This window comes from Oppia nitens, unplaced genomic scaffold, assembly GCF_028296485.1.
Source record: "Oppia nitens isolate AA-2021 unplaced genomic scaffold, nextdenovo-longstitch-racon4-pilon3 scaffold4_pilon_pilon_pilon, whole genome shotgun sequence".
In the NCBI taxonomy this organism is placed as follows: domain Eukaryota; kingdom Metazoa; phylum Arthropoda; class Arachnida; order Sarcoptiformes; family Oppiidae; genus Oppia; species Oppia nitens.
The window spans coordinates 1,661,014-1,685,137 of NW_026533232.1; the positions used below are offsets into that span (position 1 = coordinate 1,661,014).

The window sequence follows — 24,124 nt, forward strand, 5'->3', positions numbered from 1 at the left end:
GGCTTCAGTATAGGCAATGTTTTGTGTACAGTATCGTTGAGGCCTTACCTCGTCGGTGAACAAAGAAATGGTGGCAACGATGAGAAACTGGAGATTGACATAAATGAGGTGACTGAACGGCGAAATAGGCTAATGTTTCCCACTTTGATTATTGGCGGATGTCTTATGATTGGTATAATTGAAAGTTTATATTATTTATATTCAAAAATTTAATTAATAATTATAAATCATTTAATCAATTAGTACCGGTAATGCATTGGATTATGTATTTTATTAGTCCATACAAACCGCCCAAAGAAAAAAGTGATGACATTGAGACAGAAGACGATAAGATAGATGAAACAGACAGTACTGTTAAAGCACCGGTAGTCAAGATTTTTGATCGAAAACAATCGCCGAAAATCACTATACGTTTAATATTTGCCGCATTTTTTGGTCTGAGTGTCATTTTTGAGACGGTTTACATGAAGTTTACCGTTACTTATCTACAATACACAGCACTTCATCTATCGGCCAATGACGCCGCCTATATGTTCAGTATTTCATCAGCTATGCTAACAGTAGGAATGGTACTCAACATATTTTGGCAATACAGGTGCGTTTGGGCATAATTATCACTGTTTATATTATATAAAAATTAATTTAATTTATAGACTAATTACATAATTTAAATATTTTAAATAATTCCCAACAGATTTCCAATTAGACTTGTATTGGTTGGCCATTATTTAGTTAGTATTTTGGGCACCGTCCTATTGATACCTGGCCAATATAATATTGTTTGTCAATGGCTGGCCTGTATATTTATACCGTTAGGTGCTTCTGGGTTTTTCGGTGGCATTATATGGATGATTGAACAATATATGAATATAACAAATACGACCAATGCCATTTTTCGGTTATCTAAAGGCATCATAACATTAGTAACGCCATTGATTATCGGGCCATACATTGAAAAACATTCATCCATATTTATTTATACTGAACTTTTCTATTTATCAAGCTCAATTACATTGTTTATTATATTGAATTTGGCTATTAAAAAATATTCAAGTAAACTGGAAAATAATAATAATAATAATAATAATACCCATAATGATAATAATAATGTTAGTAAAACTAACGATACTAATAACACTATCAATATTACTACAAATGTAAAAGTAATTAATTAATAAAATTGTATTAATAATAATAATAAAAACTTGATATTTATATTATCTAACAATAGACTATTTTTTTAAAACATATACAAATATTATATAATTTTTATATAATTTTTTATATAATTAATACATTAAGAAAAACAACAAAATTTATTAAAAATAATATAAATAATAATAGAATTACATTATATTCATATAAAAATATATAATACTATTTTTAAAAATATACAAAAATAACATTTAATTTTATCTAAACATATTTTTGTACATTTAATTAATAATGCAACTTTTTTTAATAAATACTTATATCTGTAATTATATAATTTTTTCAAGGTTATTAATGTCATATACCTATAAAGTATTTATATATATTTATGTATTTGTCATATTTACTAAAATGTTATCAATAACAAAATTTTAACATTATCATTGTCATATAACATAATAATTATTATCAATACACCATTTTTTTATTGAAACAATAGTCAATAGTTATTGTGCACACATACTGTACATGTTTTAGTTTTTATTTGATTATTAGTTTAGATATCATTTTTGTTTTATTTTATTAAAATTATATCAAAATTTGATAAAATGTTATCAATCAAGTTATTATTGATCACTATTTTATTGTGTCTTATGATTGATACAATTGTATCATTTGGACGTGGTCAGTTATCTGTATATTCAATATATAATATTTAAAAAATACTATTTTTTTGTTAAAAAATTTTCTAATTTATATAATAGACTAATTTAAAATACTATATTTTATAAAATATACAATAGTTATTAAAAAATTTTATATTTAATATTTTTATTCAAGATTGTTCACTTAAACCTGATAAGGGGTCGTGTAATAATAATAATAATAATATAGTTAAACGTTGGTATTTTGATTGGTCTACCTATTCATGCTATCAGTTTAACTATAGCGGCTGTGGCGGCAATGGTAACAACTTTGACACTAAAAATAATTGCGAAAAAACATGTTTTATATTTATTGGTTAATTTTTTTGATATTGTTTTTTTTAAAAAAATATAATAAAATATCTTAATAATTATTATAACAATAATTGTGATAATTTGTATTATTATTATTATTAGTTTTATTGTATTATTGTTTTACATAATTTTATAATATTATATAATATAATCGATTAATAAATAAATGAATTGAAACTTAAAATTAAAAAATTAAGATATTTATTAGTTATATAGTTATATAAATATATTTATATATATATGTTTGAAATACAATTTTAAATAAACTATTTAAAAATAACATTTTAATCATAGCATAGACAAATAGAGTAAAAAAAATAAACTAAATATTATATGTATTACTACATATAAAAATATTATTTATTAATTAAAAAAATTATTTTTTTTATTACTTAGTATGCATTGTAACAAATTTACTAAAACGAAATCAAATCTATTATCATTAAGTCTATCAGTACTATAATTATTATTACGAAAGTTTGCAATCAAACTATTTGTACTATTAATCAATTTGCCGATACCGTCATCAATAGCTTGTAGTTTATCCAATAAAAATTCAAAACATATACCATTGGTATCATATTGGTAACATAACTTTTCAATTTGATTAAATCTAGCATGATAATCCGATTCATTTTTAACCATGCTCATTTCGGGCATCCATTTACCATGTTTATTCAGTACAGTGGCTAAATCGGGTCGTTTTCTGGGTAATTGATCGACCATTTTTGATAGATATTTATCAAGTTTTTCTACATATTTATATAGTTTATGATTTTGATATTTTTCAATACGCTTTGAACTATTTTGAATATGAAAAAAAATTATATTATTAAAATATATTGTAGTTTATAATAAATTATAATAAATCTAATAAAACTAAATATTTATTAAACATAAAATATTTATTAAACATAAAATATTTATTAAACATAAAATATTTATTAAACATAAAATATTTATTAAACATAAAATATTTATTAAACATAAAATATTTATTAAACATAAAATATTTATTAAACATAAAATATTTATTAAACATAAAATATTTATTAAATATAAAATATTTTTTTTCAATACATACTCAGTTAGATTAATATCAAACAATTTCTGGCCAATACATCCTACACTATAGATATCAGATTTTTTAGTATTTTTTACACCTCTACTAACTTCAGGTGCAATATATTGAGGACTACCGGATGTTTTGTGCGGACTGTTAGTTTCAATGGCCAGTCCAAAGTCACCCAATCGTAGATATCTGATATGCAATTGATAGGTAATATCAACGACCAGAATATTTTCTGGTTTAAGATCCCGATGAATGATATCTTGTTGTTGTATATAATGGACACATTCGAGTACTTCCTTAAACAATTCGCACGACATATAAAACTCTAGAGAATCCATGGGTTGATCACTGGATCTGTTGAATATGTTTGATCTGATTTGCAGTAAATCATTGAGTGTTGTCGTACAGTATTCCATCTGAATGTATAGATGGTTGTCCTCAATCCAAGAGTTCCAGTAGTCGACAACGTATTTGGATTTGACATTTGCCAACCCTTTTGCTTCTTTTAATGCTTTTTGTTTGGTTTCATCGGATAAATCTTTAAAATAATAAATGAAAATAATAATAATTATTAATATTATAAATATGAATAATCTAATTTTAATTTATAAAATATTTTAATTTAATGTTTTATATTGTACAGTATTTATACTGTATTTTAATAATTTAAGTTTATAGAAATATTAAATATATATATATATATATATATATATATATATATATATATATATATATATATATATATATATATATATATATATATATATATATATATATATATATTTGTTATCATAACCTAACTAACCATCCATATAAATAGTTTTGATGGCAAACAAACAATTGTCTGATTTTTGTCTCGCTTTGAATACCTGTCCAAAGGCTCCCTCACCCAGTTTGACAATATCGACAAAATGATTATCAATTAGTTTATGATTTGATGCTATAAATTCAAAAATAAAAAAAAAATAATATTAAAACCAGTTGAGAATGCTAGAAAGCATTTCCACACGAATTACTAATCATAATTAAAAATTAAATTCAGTATGATAAAATAAAATCAACTATAGTTATGTAGGGTATCAAACGATTTAGTATGACAAAATAAACAACTATAATCATGTGGGGTATCAAATGATTCAGTATTACAAAATAAACTACTATTTTCCTAAAAATTAAACTTAAAACCGAAAAAAATAAAAAATCAATATTCAAAAAAATTCAAAATTTTTTAAATTAATTTTTGGACACCATTTTCTTCAATTTCCTAAAAAATATACTTAAATAAGAAAAAAAAACAAAAAAAAATTCAAAAAAAATTGTAGCGGATAGTGGATTCGAACCTATGTCCTCGTGGGACAGACAGACCGACAGACAGACCGACTTATAGAATGCATATACGTATTCCTTTCAGGAATTCGTGATAACTTACTTTTTATATATTAAGTATATATATATAATAACTAAATTTCTTATTACTTAATATTAAACTTACTCTGTTTATCATTATTGTCATTATTATTATTATTATTATCAACTAGTACATTTTTGCATGTATCATAAGTCATACGACACTCATGTTTATAATAGTCGCCAATATTATCAAAATTAGTTTCAACGACATCTCTACCATTTACTATAGAAAATATCCTGTTTTCCGTGACGGGATTTATTAATGTTTTTTCCCATTTATACACAAGTAGATCATACATGTTACAAAATTTAATACTACTACTACTACTAGTATTATTATTATTATTATTATTTATCAATTTAGGATGTACCGATAACAAGGTTTGAGTGTTACCCTCTTTGAATATACCACAACAATACAACTGTCCCGATATTGTCAAAAAATAGCTGACACATGTTGACCACGAATGACAAACACGTTGCACGCGCTTTAATTTGTGCACTAATTTTGGTTTAGCTAATGATTGTTTGTCTTTGTGGCCCAACTGGTGATAACTGTTTTGACCCCAACTGTATACCCGGGCCTCACTGGTGATAGCAAACGAGCAAAACTTGCTAGCATAGACATCGACAATATAGGTGCCAGGCTTGAAACATACCAGTGCCGGTCTATCTGATATACTCGATCTTGTCATAGGCATACCACAGCCCAACTGTCCATCACAATTGTTACCCCAAGCGTATACCGTTCCCCGAGTGGTCAGCGCCAATGTGTGAAATTGTCCGCAACTTAACTGATTTATTGTTTCATTGTTTGGAAACATAATTTTTTCCGGTTTTAAATGCTGATGATTGGCAGTACGCTTTCTGGCCAACTGTCCCCAATCGTTGTGTCCCCAACTGTAAACCTGATGATCACCAGTGATTGCCATAGCAAATGACGAGCCATTTGTAAAATGTTGTACCCGTTGGCCACTAAGTTCCGGCACACATACTGGTTCGTCGACCTGTTGATTGTGACCCAAACCCAGTGACCCGTACTGATTGGCACCCAATCCGTAGACAATATCATTGTTGGTTACAAACACTAGGTTTGTCCCAATGTTGTCGTCAAACACATGAAACAGTTTGATATTTTCTAGTAAATGTTGAGCTATTTTATCACTATTACTGTAACCTGTAATTGAAAATTGTGACATAATTTATTTTTTTTTATTAACAAATATTGGAAAATACAATTGTTATAAATGTTTTTAATTAATGTAATATTATTTAAATAGTTGTTTCGTTAAAAATGCTAATCTAGAGCTAAATAAAAGTGTTACAGTATATAATAAAAATAATGATAATTTATTTTTGTAATTTTATTTATAATTTATCTAATCAATAATAATATAAAATTATAATATATTATATTAAGTATTTCTTGATATTTATTATTTATAATATTATTACTTATTAATATTGAATGTTGCAATACAATACAATGAATACAATATTATCATTGCTTAATTAAAATTTGCTATTATTTGTTAATTAATTTAATTAGATTTACTTATAAGTGTATAAAGTAATTTAATATTAAATTAATTAATATTTTTTATAATAATTATCATTATTATTTTGTAAATTTGTTGGTTAAAATAATTAAAGTTTATATAATATTTAATAATAATTTTTTAGATATAATAATAATAATACTATATTTATAGATAATTTTTTACATAAGATTATATAAATAAATATATTTCTTTCAAGTACCTTGACAAATCTATAATTTTTCATAGTCTATTTTATATAAAATTACATACAAAATAATATTTATTGTTTTATAGATATGATAATTTATTTTTTCAAGTATGCAAACCGTTTAATAATCAGATTTAATTTCTATGTTTTATTATAATATTTTAGTATTTCAATAATACATATAAAGTTCTAGAAAAAAACAAGTTTTTCAAAAATAATATGTATTTCAAATACGAGTCCTATTGTATGACAATAATTGTCTATTATATTTTCATACAAATAATTCAGATACATTGTGAACCAGTTCCTTATCCGCATCCTTCTCCTAATCCTACACTTCCTCATCATATTAAACACGGTATACATAAGCGCTCATGGGTTGAGTCGACATGCCAGATTGGATGCAATAATAATAACAGTAAAGTATGTATAGACGGTCTGTGCTTCTGTGCACCCAATTTTTACGATGACAAAAACGACGGGATATGTAGGTTCAGGGATTGCCAATCCGATTACGACTGTATGAATAATGGCGATAATTTAAGATACTGTACACCCGGTAAATATAGACGGTGTTTGTGCAATACAAACTTACTCGAAAACAGTACCGGCAATCTAGTATGCTTTCAATTTGAATTGGCCATACCATCGGTTGGCAATGTATGGGTATGGGCCTGGATTCCCATAGTGTTGGCAGCCATACTGGTTTTTGTGGCACTGGGCCTATTGTATTGGCGCCGTTGGATGGGTAACAGTAATGATGGTGATGATGATGATGATGATGGTGGCACTGATAAACAAACTACTGGTGGTAAACAAATTGATATGGATGATGCCAGTGAGCCATTGAATGGTGATAATGCAAAATTAGATTTACCTACCGGTGCTGAACTAGATATGTCAACAGATATTAATCAGAATTCGTCCAAATTTTGGCAACGTTTCAATATTGATAAATTGAAATCAAAATTTTAGTTATATTTGATATTAATTAACTTTTTTTTAAACTAAAGAATTAGATTTTTCAAATTAAAACTAATATTTCTAATGAGTATCTTTTATTTTGGATAATTTATCTATTAATATATATAAACTTATTTTATATAAACTTATTTTATATAAACTTATTTTATATAAACTTATTTTATATAAACTTATTTAATATAAACTTATTTTATATAAACTTATTTTATATAAACTTTTATTATAAATAAATTACGGTACTCTAAACCAATAAATCTAAATTTTTCTGTATTTATCTAGTATTAATATGTTATTAAAATAATTAATTAAACATTTTTTAACATTTTCAGTAATTAGTATTAAAAACAGTAATAAATTAATATTAATTTATAATAATACTACAAAAAAGATTTATTTTTATTAAAGGTCAATTTTTTAAAAACTAAGACAAAAATCAACATTATATTTATACAATTATTTTAATTGTTTGTTTTGTTTTATTTATAAATTATAGTATTATAAATTTATATAATAGCATGTTTTCATCAGCATGTTGTCTTTACTATAGATAAAATAAAAATAAATAGTGATTATAGCGAAACATTTGAATTGACATTTAAAAATACTAATAATAATAACATATATAAAACACAATAAATTTGTTACAATATAAACACTTTTCAATTAATTAAATCATATTTTTAGAGAAATTAATTTTTTTAAATAGTCAAACAAACATTTATAAATGTGTAAACAAAAAATAAAAGTTTAAATGTCAATCCAGAGTCTTAAAATGATTTAATACAGTTATATACTGTATATAAACTGTATATAATATTTAAATAAAAAACATTTTAATTTGAGCTAGCATCTTAATTATTTATCAAATTAAAAAAACTGATAAATGTATGAATCAACCGATCAGCCGGATAACGATTATTACAAGTCATGCGGCTTTCAATGGCGCAAATGGACACTATTTACAGTATGTGCGGCACTGATCATACTGTCCATCATAAACATAGCTATAGTATGCTCGACAGTGGACGACAGTGTCGATGATAGGGCACATAATGATGAACAGCGGCTGAAAATAACAAATCAATTACAATCAATAAGGACAACAGTGATTGTAATCTCGGTAGTTGGTATCTTAATTAAGATCATGGGTTTGGTAGGCGCCTGTAGAGAGAATATGTGTCTGGTTCTGGCGTTTGGCATAGTTATGTTTGCCATATCTTGTATAGTCGTTAAGTTATCACTGGCCAATAGTGTATGGTTAGTGGAAATTATTGTATGTTATCTGATATCTGGACTGGCCTTTTGGTTTGCCTATGACTGTTATCAGCTCAGACATAGGTCGTCGAGCACAGTCGTATCGATGGTCAGTACGATAGACACTGGTAATGGTTCAACTAATTTACAAATACCGACAGTATATGGATATTATGGTAACAGTAGTGGTAGTGGAGTTGAATCGGTATATCCAATCGATCTTATTATTAATAATAACAATCAGAATACTAGATATGATATTAATTCTAATTGGGATTTAAATAATTATAATAAAAACTATCCATAAAATTTTGATTTCAGTTATTATTATTAGATCATGTATAATATTAAAAAGTAAAGTTAAAATATTAATTTGAAAAAAACAATATTATTATAATAAAAAAATTATTTTGTTTTTCAAAAAAATATGCAAATAATAATTTATTTATAAAGTTTAAATAATTGATATTTAATATAAAAGTTTAGTTTTTTATCATTATCATTTGCCATTTATCATTATTAGTATTAAAATTAAATACATTTTTTAAATAATTATTTGTTTGTTATAATATTATTAAAATGTTATATTAATATGTATTATTTAATTTGTCTAGCTTTTAATGTTACTTTTTTACTTATAATAGTAATATACTGTATAGTATTTAACTTATACTTAACTAACTTTACATAACTCATACTTTTAGTATTTGTTATAAATTAATTATTTATAAACTTAATGATTACTAATAAAAATAATATTTTAATGGATTATTTTATTATTCAAAAAGATTTATTATAAAAAGTTTTATTAAAATGAATTCATTAAAAAAATAATATTTAAAACAATAAATTTTTAATTTAAATTGTAATAAAATTTATTAGTTCCACTCAAACGTAATGTTTAAATTATATTTTTAAAAATAAAATTCATAAACAAAATTTAAAGTTATCAAGTTTTAAATATATATTAAACCAGTTGAGAATGCTTCAAAAGCATTTCCATACGAATTCCTTAACTTAAAAAAGAAAAAATCAAAAAAAAGTTTTTGACACTATTTTCTCTATGTTCCTAATAAAATAAACTTAAAAAAATTCAAAAAAAATCAAATTTTTTTATTAATTATTAGACACCATTTTGTTTTTTTTTGCTTAAAAATAAACTTAAAAAATAAAACATTTAAAATATATGAAATTTACTTACTTTTTTAATTTTAATTAGTAATTTACACAAATCTAAACTTAAAAATTTTAACACAATTTTCTCTATGTTCTTGATAAAATAAACTTTAAAAAAATTCAAAAAAAAATTTTTAAAAAAATTAAAAAAAAAGTTTTTAATTTTTTTTATTATTAATTATTGGACACCATTTTGTTTTTTTTTGCTTAAAAATAAACTTAATAAATAAAAAAAATAAAAAAAAACAAAAAAAAAACAAAAAAAACAAAAAAAATGCGTAGCTGAGCCTGGATTCGAATGGGACAGACAGACTTATAGAATTCATATACGTATTCCTTTCAGGAATTCGTGAAAACAAATAATATTATAATTGTAAATTTGTAATACATAAACCTCATTAATGATTCATTATAACAATATAATAAAAATTAGTTTGTTTGTTACAAAAATAAAACTAATTAGGTTTAATAATAAAAAAATAATTTATATTTTATTATTAATAATAACATAAAAATATTTTAATAATAATAAAATATAAATTATTTTTTTATAGATATTATAAAATTTATTTAACAGTAAAATTTTGCCTTATAATTCTATAAATAAATAATTAATTGCCCGTATATTATAATTGCTTTTTTGTGCATAGCTATATAATAATAATAATATTAATAATATAATATAATAATTTAGTTTATATTATTGTTAAGTATTACTGTAAACACTTTTCTATTAATTCAATTTTTATTATTTAAATTATTCAATAGATAAAGTATTTTTTTTAAATACAGTGTAACAATATGTCAGCTAAAGTAATAGTAGTTTATTTATTTGTGATTGTTTATAATCTATATATGTTAAACTCATTGAATCAAGGTTAGTATATAAAATTAGTCTTTAAAATATAATATAATTAATATTTTTGTTATTATCAGATTGTATATCACAATCAGATTCAGGTACATGTTATGGTAACTTTCAGCGCTGGTATTGTAATTCAAGCACCAGTAGATGTGAACAATTTATTTATGGCGGGTGCGGTGGTAATGACAATAACTTTTACAATAAAACCGATTGCTTGACTAATTGTAGCATTAAATGTAACAAATAACGAAAGATATTGTTATATTATTATTTAAAAAAAATATAATTATGCTATAATGAAATTTAATTGTAAAAATTAAATATTATATAAATGTTTGATTTTTTTTCGGCCACTTGTGCTGAATATTTCCATTTTTTATATATAAATATATATTTTTTTATTTATTTTTTTATTTTACTAAAATAATTAATTAATTATTAGTATATAATTATTAACAAAAAAAATAATAATTTAGAACCATTATTTCTAGTAAATATATTTAATAATAATTTATATTAATAAAAATTACAATGTTATTACAAAACTATTATTTTAATGACTACACTGATTTACACTGCCTTTTTATTTTTAGTTTTGATTTAGTAAATCTATAAATTTATATTTTTGCTGTACAATATTTATAATATCATATAATAGATTAATTTATTATCTTAATATTTTTAATTAGTTTTTATGCTATGTAAAAATGATATTAATAAACTATAATTTTTATTGTTTAATACTTTAAATTAAAAATTATTAATTTATTTGTTAGAAATTTGTTATTAATATTATTAGTGTAGTATAGCTTAAATTTTTAAAATTATTATACTCTAGTAAAATAAATAAATATTAATTGTATAATATCATAAATATCATAAACTTAATACATTAAAGTACTTATAATATTATAATACAGTATTTTACAAAAAAATTTAAATATATACTTTAATTTATATATCAAGTATATAATAATTATATATTAACTATTTTAAAGATAACAATAAATATATTTATAAAATATATTACTAATAATAAATTAATATTGATTTTTAATCATTACATTCATAAATTATATTGAAATTTTACTATAGTCCGCGTGGCCTAATGGATAAGGCATCTGATTCCGGATCAGGAGATTGCAGGTTCGAGTCCTGTCGCGGACGTGTAATTTATTTAGTTTTTTTTATTTTAATATTAATATGTATAAAAATTATTAATTCTTTTGAAAAATATTCACAATTTTTGCTATTATAAAACTTGTTTTCACTAATAAAAAAAATTTAATTTAGTTTCTATTGAATATATACTGTATATTAGGTTTATTTATATTAATTTTTATAATTTGCAAATTAATTTGATATTTTTTATGGTATTATTAATATTATATTGTAAAATACTAAACATTTTTATTTTCTAGAGTATATACTTAATATAAGATAGTATTATAGATATTATAGAATATGTTTTTTAAATAAATTATTTGATTAATTATATAAATATATTAAAGATAGAGATTAAGATTAAAGATTAACATAAATTATAATATAATTTAATGCTAACAATCAATATTAAGATATTTAATAACAGATTTGATGCCCATATCTCTCATCCCTTCTTTAATACATTTAATATTCTGTTTCCTAAATTCAATCCAATCTTTTGCTGGAATGTGATTCAAATGAGTCAAACATTTGCCACTTTTGACGCCTTCAGGTATTCGGGAAAAATTCTTGTATTTTCCGCCACAATATTGAGGTATTTCTTTAGTATCGATCCAACTGCCGATATCACTCATCTTTGTGTAGACGACTTTGTTTTTAAATTTCGGTGACAGTAGATTGACAACCAGTTTGAACGGTACGGCCACTGCAAATGGCATGTCTGTAACAATACAGGTAAGCGATGTTTGCGGCATATAATAGTTTAGATATTCAGCTATAAATTTGACTAATCCTAAAAAATCAAAAAATTATATATACATACAGTATTTAATATGATATAACAAAAATAGTTAACAACAAAAAAATCTAATAATTATTATAATCATATACATTAATAAATACATACTGATATCTATGTGGACAATACCGGTATCATTCATAGCATTGTAGCCAAGTCGGGGTCCTTTATCTAATTCCATACGATTTTTATAGAGAAAATAGGCAACAAATTTGCGGCCCAATTCAAACATCTTCCAACTGACATCATTATAGGGAACCATACATCGATTACAAAAGCCGACGATATAACCGCCCGTTTTGGACACTCCGTGACGGATAAGCCAACCGGTGGCGTAAAATTCTGATGGAAAATACTGGTCATCCAATTGGGCCAAACCTTCACTTTTGTAAAATTTCAGTGCACTTATAATCTTATCCATTGCCTCTTTCTCACCAACTAATAATAATAATAATTATAATAATACAAATGTTTTTTTTTTAAATTAATTAATTAATTGTTAAATCAAACAAAAAATGTTTAATTTTAATAATAATTTTATAAATAAGTTTAAGTTTTCTAATTATTATTATTATTATTATAAACAATACAATTATATTCCATAAGATATCTTTCGATAATAAAATCTTTAGCTTTGATGTGCTCCAAGTCATAGGTGTCGACATCATTGGGATTATCGTCGGCCCATTTGATGATATCCTGACGAACCCTTTTTATGCGATCCTCTATTAGATCATAAACACAATTTGCGCAAACAATTAGGTTAATTGTAATTATAATGATAACACTTTTTATTTCAGACATTTTTTTTAATAAAAAATGCTGTTTTCATAATAAATATCAAATACTGTATTATAATTATTTTAATATTAATATTTAATTAAAACTATCAAATTAACAATCATTAACAAATATAATGTAGTAAAAATTTAATCATAATTTCTAGAAAAATACAATTAATATTAATATTTATTTATTTATTCATATATTTTATTAATACATATAAAAAATTAACTTATGCTATATAAAGAAATTATTTAATTATTGAAATATTTAATGTTAATCAATAAATAAAATTTTAATTATAAATTTTTTATGTTAATTTATTTTGTTTAGCAATATATGCTGAATATTTACAAAACAATTATTACACTGATTGCTTTTATTATTTTTAGTTTTGATTTGGTAAATAAGGGTAAAATTATACGTATTTTTTAAAAAAAAAATTGTAATAAATAAATAAAAAGCTTAATTATATTATTTTATTATTTATATTAGTAGACTGTTTCTCGCCTCCTGTCACGGGTATATGTAAGGCTGCTAAGAAATACCGGCACCGGTAGGTGTCAACTATTTAGCTATGGAGGCTGTGATAGCAATGATAACAACTATAGGTCATTCATAAATTGAAAAAAAATAAATAAAATAACAAAATAATTAGAGTATACTGGTATAATAATATTGCAGTATAATATTTATAAAAATAATTTGATTAATTTATTATCTAAGTATTTATTATCAATTTTTATTTTATACAAAAAATACATTATTAAATTATAATTACTAAATAATTAATTTATTTGTTAGAAAAATCTATATAGTTTAATGATTACTAGTATTTAATTGTAATGCTAAATGTATGAAATAAAAGTGTTATTTTTAATTATTATGTTCAAGAAAATAAATATATTATTTAAGTATTTAATTAAAGAGGCGTGTTTTCTGTAAATATTTTAAACGTTTTTTAAAAAAAAATAATAATTAAATATTGAATCTAATTTTAAATATTAGGTTTTGATTAAGTTTAAAAAAAATAAATTTGCCATCTGGTCTATGTCCTTTCATTTAAATTATTATATTTAATTAATTAAAGCTCTTAACACTAATGTTTAATTTTTTTTAAATAGTTATTTATATTTTACAGATAATAAGTATTAGACAGTATTATAAAATGTTTTACAAGACATTTATTTTAATGATGACTACATTTATGATAGTTATCTTAAGTATTCATTTAGCAAATGGAGGTAAAAAATAGACATTTAAAACATATATTACACAAATGTATATTTAAATTAAAAAAATTAATTTTTCAATTTTATTTTTATTGATAGACTGTTCCTCTCCTTTCAAGACGGGTCAGTGTAAGGCATCAAAGGTTCGCTATTACTGTAATGCCAGCACCGGTAGGTGTGAGACATTTATATATGGAGGTTGTGGTGGCAATGATAACAACTATAAGACTGAAGATGATTGCTATACTAATTGTAAAACTATATGTCATAAATAAATTTTTTTGAAAAAAAAATTAATTATTCAAAATAATTTCTAAATATTTAATATTTTTTTTAAAGTACAACATTTATCTTATACTGTAATAGATTATTATCATAATATTTATGATTATTAATTTTTATGCAATGTAAAAATAATATTAATAAACTATAATTTTTTAGGTTTAAAACTTTTAATTAAAAATAATTAATTTATTTGTTAGAAATGAAAAATATTACAGTATTAGGTAATATAGCTTAAATTGAAAAATTTGTATTTAAATAAATTAATAGATAAATTTATTTAAAAAAAACAATTATTATATCATATAATATTTTTATAATATATGATACAATAATTGTTTAATATTACTATTAGTAATAATGTTATACTGTATTATTAAAAATTCATTATTTATATTTTTAATTAAGTTTTTAGCATTGTTTAGCAATTCAATGTAATTAATTACTACATTATTTTGCAAATTATAATTATTATTTAATGTTTTTCTACAGTACTACTGTATAATAATATTTATATGAAGTAATCACTATTTTATAAATATATAAATATTTTTAATTTATTATATTTAGTATTTTTGTTAATACTTATCATATAGTTTACTGGAAACATGTCTACTAATAAGTTAATATTATTATTTATATTTGTGATTATTAATTATTTATACATGGTAGATTTATTGAAACTTGGTTAGATAAATATTTTTTAAAAACTAGTTATTAATATCTATATATATATATATTAAAATAATAATTTTTTATCAGATTGTATATCTCCAGCGGTTACAGGTATGTGTAAAGCCTATATTCGGCGCTGGTATTGCAATCCAAGCACCGGTAGATGCGAACAGTTTGTCTATAGCGGGTGCGGTGGTAATGGCAATAACTATCGCAACGAAACCGAGTGCTATAGTATTTGTAACTATAAATGTCACAAATAAATAAAAAATAAAACATTATGTATTTAAATAATTATAAATTTATTTTAACATATACTACAAAACTGTTTGAGAAAAGTATTATTAATTTTTTTTGTTGAAATAAATAAATTGTAATTTTAATCATATGACTATTTTTATGATTAATGCTGAGTAATTTTTAATTTTTAATTATTAATATATTGATTATTATTGATTATTATTATTACTACAAAATAAAAACTGCATTAATATTTATTTCAATATAAAATATTGGGTAATTTAATAATATGTTTTCTAAGCAAAAATACAATTTTTTTTTATTTTTGTTTTTTGTTTAATTATTTATATATATATATATTAAATTTTAACATTTTAATAACATTAAAAATGCGTTTAATATTAATTTTATTATATATTGTTTATATTTATATTCAGCTAACCGATCAATTGTTATTAGGTTAGTGTTTTATTAATTAATAATTATAAAAATAATAGACTTTAATGAAATTTTTTATTTTAAAATGTATAGATTGTCAATCACTACCATTTATGGGTAACTGCAAAGCCCACGAAAAGCGCTGGTATTGCAATCCAAGCACCGGTAGATGTGAACCGTTTGTTTATGGCGGCTGCGGTGGTAATGGCAATAACTACTACAATGAAAGCCAGTGTTACTTCGTTTGCAATTACAAGTCTGGATGTCCTAACATTTAGAAATAATTATATTTAAAAAAAAATTATTATTAATATTATGTTAAACTAATCCACAATATATTTTCATATATTTTCTACTCATTAATTTAATTTTTAAAAATTTTGTGATTAAAAAAATATTTTTATGTTTATAAACAATTTAGTTAATTTAAAGTATTAATTAATAATACTTTAATATTTATATAGTGTAATATTTTATTTTATATTTAAAAAAAATTAAATATATTATATTATACTTTATTATAATGTAAGATTAAGAGTTAGTAAATAATAAAAAATTAATATAAATAACATTAAAATTTTAATTATATAAATAAATAGATTTAAAAAAATTAGAAAATAATTATTTTAATATGATATTAATAATTGTTAAATAAAAATATTTTCAATTCATTGACAACAAAAAATAATAAAAATTGGATATTTAATTTGTTGGCTAGATTTTGCAATGTAATTTCAAATTACATATTATTATTGTTTTTGCATTATTAATAATTGTGAAGGTAATGTATGAATATTTATTTATAAAAAATTAATTTAGTGTTTACTATAATGTATAAAAGCTAAAATTATATTTTAAATAAAAGATATTGAATTTTAATTTCAAGTATATTTGTATAAATATATATATATATATATATAATTGTAGCATGAATAGTAAACTTGTATTATTATTATTATCCAGATTAGTTATAATTTATAATCTATACATGGTGAAATGATTGAAATTGGGTTAGTTTTTTTTAACAAATTAAGTATCTAATAAACTTATATATTAAATATAATAGTTTTCTAATCTAAATTTAATATAAAAAATGTTTATTTACGGTATTTTATGTCAAGATTGTATATCACTACAGGAATCAGGTATATGTTTAACTCTTACATTCCCCGCTTGTATTGCAATCAGAGCACCGGTAGATGCGATGAATTTATTTATGGCGGGTGCGGTAGTAATGACAATAACTATCACAATGAAATTATATGTTATAATATATGTAACTATGAATGTCACAAATAAATTACTAAATTTTTTATTTATACACTTAACTTTGTTAACAAATTATGTTTTAAAAATTGATTAATTAATTTGAAAATATACAAAAAAAACTTGATTTATTAGTTTTTTTAATTAAAATAATAATTTAACATAATATAGTGCCGTAGTATAAACATTGTAAATATAAATAGTTTAGTTTTTTTCTATTACTGTATGTATTAATTTAAAAATAGTTTCTAATCTAATACAATTTAAACTATACTAAATGAAAAATATGATATTAATATTTTTATTATTAAATAAGTTATTTTATTTTAATGTAATTAATAGTAAAAATCTGAATTTTTTAAATTTTTACTTTTGAGATAATTTATCACCTTTTTTTGTGTAAAAATATATAATAAAATCAAACTTATTATAATAATTATACAGTATTATTATTTTTAAATACAAATTCAATTTTTACAGCTTTTGAAAATTAAAATATTATTTAAAATTTTACAAATAACTCTAAATGAGTTATAACTTATAAGTCTAATATAAATATAGTGTTTTTACCAATTAATCATTACATAAATGCTGAGTAATTTATAATTATTTTAATTACTTTAGCTAAAAAATAAATAAATATTACTACAGCATAAACATAACACTTATATTGTAGTTAAATATAGCTAAATGGTAAATGAAAAAATATTACAAGTTTATAATTTGTTGATCACAATGTTAACTACCATTATTTTAATTATTTTAATCATTAATATTGATTTTACGAAACAAATATTACCAGGTTAGTTTATAATTTTTTTATTTGTATAATAATAAACTTATTATTAAAAATAATAAATAACAAAAATTATTTCTTTATTATTATTATTATTATTGCAAATATTCACATTAATATATAGATTGTCAATCAAAACCAGTAACTGGTAATTGCGGTACTCGTGAACAGCGCTGGTATTGTAATCAGAGAACCCGTAGATGCGAACCATATGTTTATGGCGGGTGTCTAACAAACGGCAATAACTTTCACACTGCAAATGAATGCTATACTAAATGTAATTACAGGGCTGGAGTCCACCTGTAGATCAATAATCTAGAAATTTAAATAATACTAATAATATTTATTTATTTATTTAAAATACTGATATTAAGTATTTAGAAATACGTGCTAAAAATATATAAATTTAATAAATCAATAAATCTATTTTAATTTTAAGTTAAAGTTAAAAAGTTTTTTTTAGAAAAAAAAATATTTTATTATGTAAACATTTATGTTTTTATGTATTTTATTGTATAATGCATAAAATATTATAATAATATGTAAATAATAATTTTTTAAAAATTATTTTAATAATGAATATAAAACATATTTTGATTATTTTTAAACATTATACTATTATTACATACACTAATAAAATATATGCAATACAGTACATGCATAACAAAACTATTTTTTTTAACTAATATAATAATTGATTTGTTATTACGAAATTTTTAAAATTATCTAATGGCAATGATTTTATTATTTACGTAAACTATTTGATATCATAATAAAGTACAGTACGTGTACATACTTTATAAGGTAATATTGAAAAACAATATGCAGTGTAATATATTTTTTTACATAATAGGTTTATTTAACCATTGTAATCAATTAATAATATAATAATTGTTACCCAATCATAATAATAACTAAATAGCAGTTTAAACTTATAAAGTCTAGTCACACTATTATAAAATCAATTGTAATTTAACTCAATAACAATAATACTAATAGTAATAATGTCTAAAATATTAAATATACTATTTGCATTATGCATTATTGGTAGTTATATCTATACTATTGTGCTAATGAATCCAGGTTAGTTTTTATAAAAATAAAAATAAATATAGTATTGAAAAATTTTTACTTGATAAAATCATTGATAATATTTATTATTATTTTTTGTTGTTGTTGTTAATTATTATTCAAGATTGTAAATCAATGCCCGAAACAGGAGAGTGCAAAGCGTTATTTAGAAATTGGTTTTGTAATTCAAGCTCCGGTATGTGCCAACAGTTTATCTATGGTGGATGTGGTGGTAATGGCAATAACTATTACAATGAAACCGAGTGCTATAGTAATTGTGGACATATATGCCATCATTAAAACTATAAAAAAATTATGAAAAAGTATTATTTGGAAAATTATTAGATTTTTATTATTATTATTAATTATTACTATTATTATTTATATTCAACCTTATTTTAATTAAATATAATTTATACAGTAATAATCACTTATAGTGTATATTATTTTTTTCAAAATATTTAAATAACAATTAATTAGTATTGAATATTAATAACAATTATCAGTAATATATTTAAATAATTTAAGACTAATAAACTAATAAAACTTTCAAATATTTTAGTATAATGATAGAATAAATATTAATTTATACTGTATTATGTAATGTACATTGAATAATGTAAATGTAAAATAGTGGAAAATTAATTTTTATAATTATTATTATTATTATGTTAAACTTTATGAGATCATATGTTTATTTATAAAATAAATAAATATATTTATACAATATACAAACATTTAAAATGGCGTTTAAAACTAAAACGATATCATTTTTAATGTTAAATGTTATCATCATTGCAAACAATTTTGATTATACAAATTGTGGAAGTTTATTTATGAACGATGGTAATTTATTTAAACAAACAAACAAAACAACTAATTTTTATAAATTCATATTTAAGCATAACATTATTTTTTTTAAAAAAAAAGCAGCTAGCATAATTTTATTTAAATTAATAATATATATATATTTATAGAAAATAATCAAGATACAGTAGAAATTCGTAATTACCGTAGTAGTAATTTACCCGATGATACACCATCTAAGTCCAGTAGGAGTGGTGGTCGTAGTAGTGGTGGTAGTAATAGTAGGAGTAGTGGTGGTAGTGCTAGTATGAGTGGTGATCGTAGTGGTGATAATGATAGCAAAAGTGACGTTATTTCATACTATAGACCTGGATTAGACTTATCAGGTTTGATATTTTATTATTTATTTATATATACTGTATATAAACTACAATATATATAGAAATTAGTGTAACTTTGATATATATAATTTATATATATTACTAACAACAACAAAAAATTCTAAAATCTATTTTAATTATAAATATATTAATAATTTAATTATATTTTTTGTATCATTTTTTTTTAAATTATGTATTCAGAGGATAAAGATGTTGATAAAGATATAGACTGTACGTCCCGTCCTGTCGAGGGTATGTGCAGAGGAAATATACCTCAATATTATTGCAATCCCAGTAAAGCCACGTGCGATGTATTTTATTACGGCGGGTGCGGCGGTAATGCCAACAGATACCCAAACCGACGGGCCTGTCAGGCGGCCTGTCATAGTGAGTGTCCAAAAAGACCTAGACGATATTGATTAGTTTTTTGTAATTTATTTACAATTATAAAAAAATAAAAAAATAGTATTTATATAAAAATCGATCTAAAGATTACTAATTTATTAAAGTTTATTGTAATTGTTTTTTTTATTATAATGTAGTTTTTAAATTGAGTATTATTCTGCAAAATATCAGGTTATTACTGATTATATTATTATTATTAATGTTTAAGCAAAATATAATTGATTATTATTATTACTATGTGTTTATAAAGTTAGTTTTTTAAAAACTGATATCAAAATAATGAGTCTCAAAAAATACTGATAAATAACTTAACTTTTAATTAGTTATTTTTTATAAGATTATGTAATTTAATAACAATAAAACAATTTTCAAATATTTTTTTAAATTATACTTAAATAATTTAGTATAATAGATTTTTGTTTACAATACAAATTATTGTACTTATAATTACAATAAATATTAAATAATAATAATAATAATATACAGTATATTAAATTGGTAAATCAATAAATTATAATGTTAAAATTTATAAAATTTAATGATTTTAATGGTTGTCCTCTTTGATCATTTCGGCGCATTTTTCGCCGACCATAAAAGTGGCCGAATTTATGTTAGCATTGGGTATATTGGGAAACACCGATGCGTCGCAGACTCGTAGTCTATGCAAACCTTTTATCTTAAGTCGAGGGTCCAACACTGTGTCCTTACTGTATGGATCACCCATACGTACAGTACAACAGTCGTGATAGACAGTCCACGTTATCTGTTTTATTTGACATTTGATGTATGAATCGCATTCGTATAGATATGATGTGTGCGGACAGGCATTACAGCCGGGAATCGGACGCAATGGCAATAAGTATTGGGCCAGTGATGACCGTTCGGCCATATATAGAGCATAACGTATGACCTCAACAAGTTCGTCCATATCTTTCGGATGGGACAGTAGTTTCGGATTGATTACGGGTGCATCGTATGGATTGCTGGATTTTAGCTGTACATATCCAGAGCTTCTCGGTAACTGATGTATTGGCATCATTTGAAAGTAATACCTATTAGCGTACGGTTTCAGATACTCAGTCCAACCGTAAACATCATCGAAAGACTGAGCCGATGATTGGATATCAGTTGGCTGATAGAGTAGTCGTACCTCAACCGATAAATCCGGCCAATTCTTATCCTTATTGTTACGACTGTTTAAAAAGGTAACTGTGTTGTGATACTCGCTTAACGGTCCCGAACCGTATGTAAACCATTTGTACAGATTGGGAACAGTTAGTGAATTGAGATCCTGCTGTCGACTGGTTGTGACTAATGAATCATTTTTGATCAATACTCGTAAATCAATACGCGGATGATTTTTCAGACCAACACCGACGGGCAAATCGGACAAAACAGGTATTGAGTGGTGATGTAAGTGTTGTGCCGGTCCTATACCGGACAGCATAAGCAGTTGTGGCGTATTTATGGCACCTGTAGATTGTATTGAAATTGTTAGCAATAATATTTATCTATATATTGAAAATTGTTGTAATCAACTTATAAGTTTACAGATAATCATACAGTTAAATGTAAATTATAAGCTACGTGTTTATAAAATAATTTTTTGATACAAAAACATACCGGCGCTTACAATGATCTCTTTTGTTGCTTTTGCAACATATGTGACATCATTTTTAACATATTGAACACCTGTAGCCGCGAGACCTTTAAATAGCAGTCGAATTACACGTGAGTAAACACTAATGTCAAGATTAGGCCGACGTTTACCCTCAAGGTATGAATTTGAGGAACTGGATCGCACACCTCTTACAGTAGTAAATGATTGACTAATAGCCACTCCAACCTGTTTGGGACCATTGATATCAGTGGTCGGGTAGCCTAACTCATTGTTTGCTCGAACCATTAACTGATAAATAGGATCAGGATTTTTAAATGAGCTGACCTGCACCGGACCTTTAGTACTGTGCCAATCAGGATTGTCCTTGACAATTTTACTATCCGTATTATTTTCCCATTTCATAAAATACTGGTGAACATCATCCCAACCCCAACCGGTAGCACCGTATCTATTAGCCCAGTCATCGTAACCACGACTGTTGCCTCTATTAAATACCATAGAATTAATAGATGAAGTTCCTCCCAGACCATAGCCTCTGAAAATATTATTATTTAAATACATAATAAAAAATTACTTAATAATCATATGATTTGATAAATAATATTAATAAATATTTTGCATACCTGTGCTCTGGTATGACTTGATTTTTCCAACCGATACCAACCGATTGTTTAACATTAGTGTAGTTCCAATTCCATTGGCCTTTGATGATCATGTTTGCCATTGCCGGTGCATCCGATTCTATATTTCCCGGTCCGCCGGCTTCCAGTAGTAATACTTGAACATTGGACAGTTCGCTTAATCGTGCTGCAACTGTAGCACCACCAGTTCCCGCACCTATAACTATATAGTCATATTCAGCTTTAGGTGGTTCAGGTCGGGCAGTAAATCTGTGACTATAGTCAAGACTAATGAGTGCCGCAGAAACTGCTATCACTTGCGATGCCAGACTAATAGCCATTTATTATAATAAAAAATATAATTTACAATTAAATTCTAGTTATAAACTAATATATTAAAAAATGTTAAATCATTTAAAATTTTTATTTTATTAATAATTTGCTATTTTTTTGCACGTTGTAAATATAAAGTATATTTTATATTCAATAGTCATTAGTTAAACAAATTTTTACATTTCATTATATGTTAATTGAATATAAATTCTGTAATTATAATTTTGTAATTTAGCTAATTATTACATAAATTGCTTTACATACTGTAAATACCTTGAAATTAATGCATTAAATAATAATAACCTTATACAGTATAATAATTTAATTAGTTAAAACATTTGTTAATTTATAATTTTAATATTTGTATATATATGGTATATATAGTATAAACTGAATAAATTATATATTATTGTATAATCAATATTATGACACCAAAATTAATTATAACATCTTTGTCATATATTCAAATTTATCATAATAGATTTTAGTTATTATAATATTTAATAATAATAATAATTATAATATTTAATA

General features: G+C 22.9%; 5 protein-coding genes and 1 non-coding gene across 6 annotated transcripts; 3 read left to right on the forward strand and 3 right to left on the reverse strand.

Moving 5' to 3' along the window:
* Positions 1 to 2,677: 2,677 nt before the first annotated feature.
* LOC128960086 (developmentally-regulated protein kinase 1-like) lies at positions 2,678 to 5,852 on the reverse strand. The gene is made up of 5 exons (XM_054306157.1): positions 5,048 to 5,852; positions 4,049 to 4,183; positions 3,256 to 3,781; positions 2,814 to 2,973; positions 2,678 to 2,704 (listed from the first exon to the last, which is right to left on the reverse strand). Exons 1-5 carry the CDS (start codon positions 5,850 to 5,852, stop codon positions 2,678 to 2,680), a joined length of 1,653 nt encoding a protein of 550 aa, XP_054162132.1.
* A 5,923-nt stretch (positions 5,853 to 11,775) lies between these two features.
* Trnar-ccg (transfer RNA arginine (anticodon CCG)) lies at positions 11,776 to 11,848 on the forward strand. Its single transcript has one exon. It is a non-coding gene; the product is annotated as a tRNA-Arg (tRNA).
* A 383-nt stretch (positions 11,849 to 12,231) lies between these two features.
* LOC128959468 (uncharacterized) lies at positions 12,232 to 13,465 on the reverse strand. The gene is made up of 3 exons (XM_054305424.1): positions 13,235 to 13,465; positions 12,753 to 13,082; positions 12,232 to 12,638 (listed from the first exon to the last, which is right to left on the reverse strand). Exons 1-3 carry the CDS (start codon positions 13,446 to 13,448, stop codon positions 12,241 to 12,243), a joined length of 942 nt encoding a protein of 313 aa, XP_054161399.1. The 5' UTR covers positions 13,449 to 13,465; the 3' UTR covers positions 12,232 to 12,240.
* Positions 13,466 to 14,511: 1,046 nt separating this feature from the next.
* Positions 14,512 to 16,572, forward strand: LOC128960087 (boophilin-H2-like). Its single transcript, XM_054306158.1, has 6 exons — positions 14,512 to 14,671; positions 14,759 to 14,923; positions 14,999 to 15,018; positions 15,538 to 15,628; positions 15,704 to 15,850; positions 16,388 to 16,572. Exons 1-6 carry the CDS (start codon positions 14,596 to 14,598, stop codon positions 16,570 to 16,572), a joined length of 684 nt encoding a protein of 227 aa, XP_054162133.1. The 5' UTR covers positions 14,512 to 14,595.
* Positions 16,573 to 20,154: 3,582 nt separating this feature from the next.
* On the forward strand, positions 20,155 to 21,112 carry LOC128959469 (kunitz-type protease inhibitor 2-like). Its single transcript, XM_054305425.1, has 3 exons — positions 20,155 to 20,273; positions 20,405 to 20,620; positions 20,816 to 21,112. Exons 1-3 carry the CDS (start codon positions 20,171 to 20,173, stop codon positions 21,031 to 21,033), a joined length of 537 nt encoding a protein of 178 aa, XP_054161400.1. The 5' UTR covers positions 20,155 to 20,170; the 3' UTR covers positions 21,034 to 21,112.
* Positions 21,113 to 21,563: 451 nt separating this feature from the next.
* LOC128960088 (L-sorbose 1-dehydrogenase-like) lies at positions 21,564 to 23,601 on the reverse strand. Its single transcript, XM_054306159.1, has 3 exons — positions 23,264 to 23,601; positions 22,643 to 23,175; positions 21,564 to 22,492 (listed from the first exon to the last, which is right to left on the reverse strand). Exons 1-3 carry the CDS (start codon positions 23,599 to 23,601, stop codon positions 21,564 to 21,566), a joined length of 1,800 nt encoding a protein of 599 aa, XP_054162134.1.
* Positions 23,602 to 24,124: the final 523 nt, after the last annotated feature.

Coding starts and splice junctions, on each gene's coding strand:
- LOC128959468 (XM_054305424.1), bottom strand. CDS start 13,448: ATGTCTGAAATAAAAAGTGTTATCATTATAATTACAATTAACCTAATT. Junction 13,083..13,234: donor ATATCTTATGGAATATAATT/GTATTGTTTATA, acceptor TATTATTATTAG/TTGGTGAGAAAGAGGCAATG. Junction 12,639..12,752: donor TATTGTCCACATAGATATCA/GTATGTATTTAT, acceptor TTGATTTTTTAG/GATTAGTCAAATTTATAGCT.
- LOC128960088 (XM_054306159.1), bottom strand. CDS start 23,601: ATGGCTATTAGTCTGGCATCGCAAGTGATAGCAGTTTCTGCGGCACTC. Junction 23,176..23,263: donor CAAGTCATACCAGAGCACAG/GTATGCAAAATA, acceptor TAATATTTTCAG/AGGCTATGGTCTGGGAGGAA. Junction 22,493..22,642: donor AGAGATCATTGTAAGCGCCG/GTATGTTTTTGT, acceptor TACAATCTACAG/GTGCCATAAATACGCCACAA.
- LOC128960087 (XM_054306158.1), top strand. CDS start 14,596: ATGTTTTACAAGACATTTATTTTAATGATGACTACATTTATGATAGTT. Junction 14,924..14,998: donor TACTAATTGTAAAACTATAT/GTCATAAATAAA, acceptor TTTTTTTTAAAG/TACAACATTTATCTTATACT. Junction 15,629..15,703: donor GGTAGATTTATTGAAACTTG/GTTAGATAAATA, acceptor ATTTTTTATCAG/ATTGTATATCTCCAGCGGTT.
- LOC128959469 (XM_054305425.1), top strand. CDS start 20,171: ATGGCGTTTAAAACTAAAACGATATCATTTTTAATGTTAAATGTTATC. Junction 20,274..20,404: donor AAGTTTATTTATGAACGATG/GTAATTTATTTA, acceptor ATATATTTATAG/AAAATAATCAAGATACAGTA. Junction 20,621..20,815: donor ACCTGGATTAGACTTATCAG/GTTTGATATTTT, acceptor TTATGTATTCAG/AGGATAAAGATGTTGATAAA.
- LOC128960086 (XM_054306157.1), bottom strand. CDS start 5,852: ATGTCACAATTTTCAATTACAGGTTACAGTAATAGTGATAAAATAGCT. Junction 4,184..5,047: donor TTGTGGTATATTCAAAGAGG/GTAACACTCAAA, acceptor TTGAATTTATAG/CATCAAATCATAAACTAATT. Junction 2,705..2,813: donor GGATGCCCGAAATGAGCATG/GTTAAAAATGAA, acceptor ATAAACTACAAG/CTATTGATGACGGTATCGGC.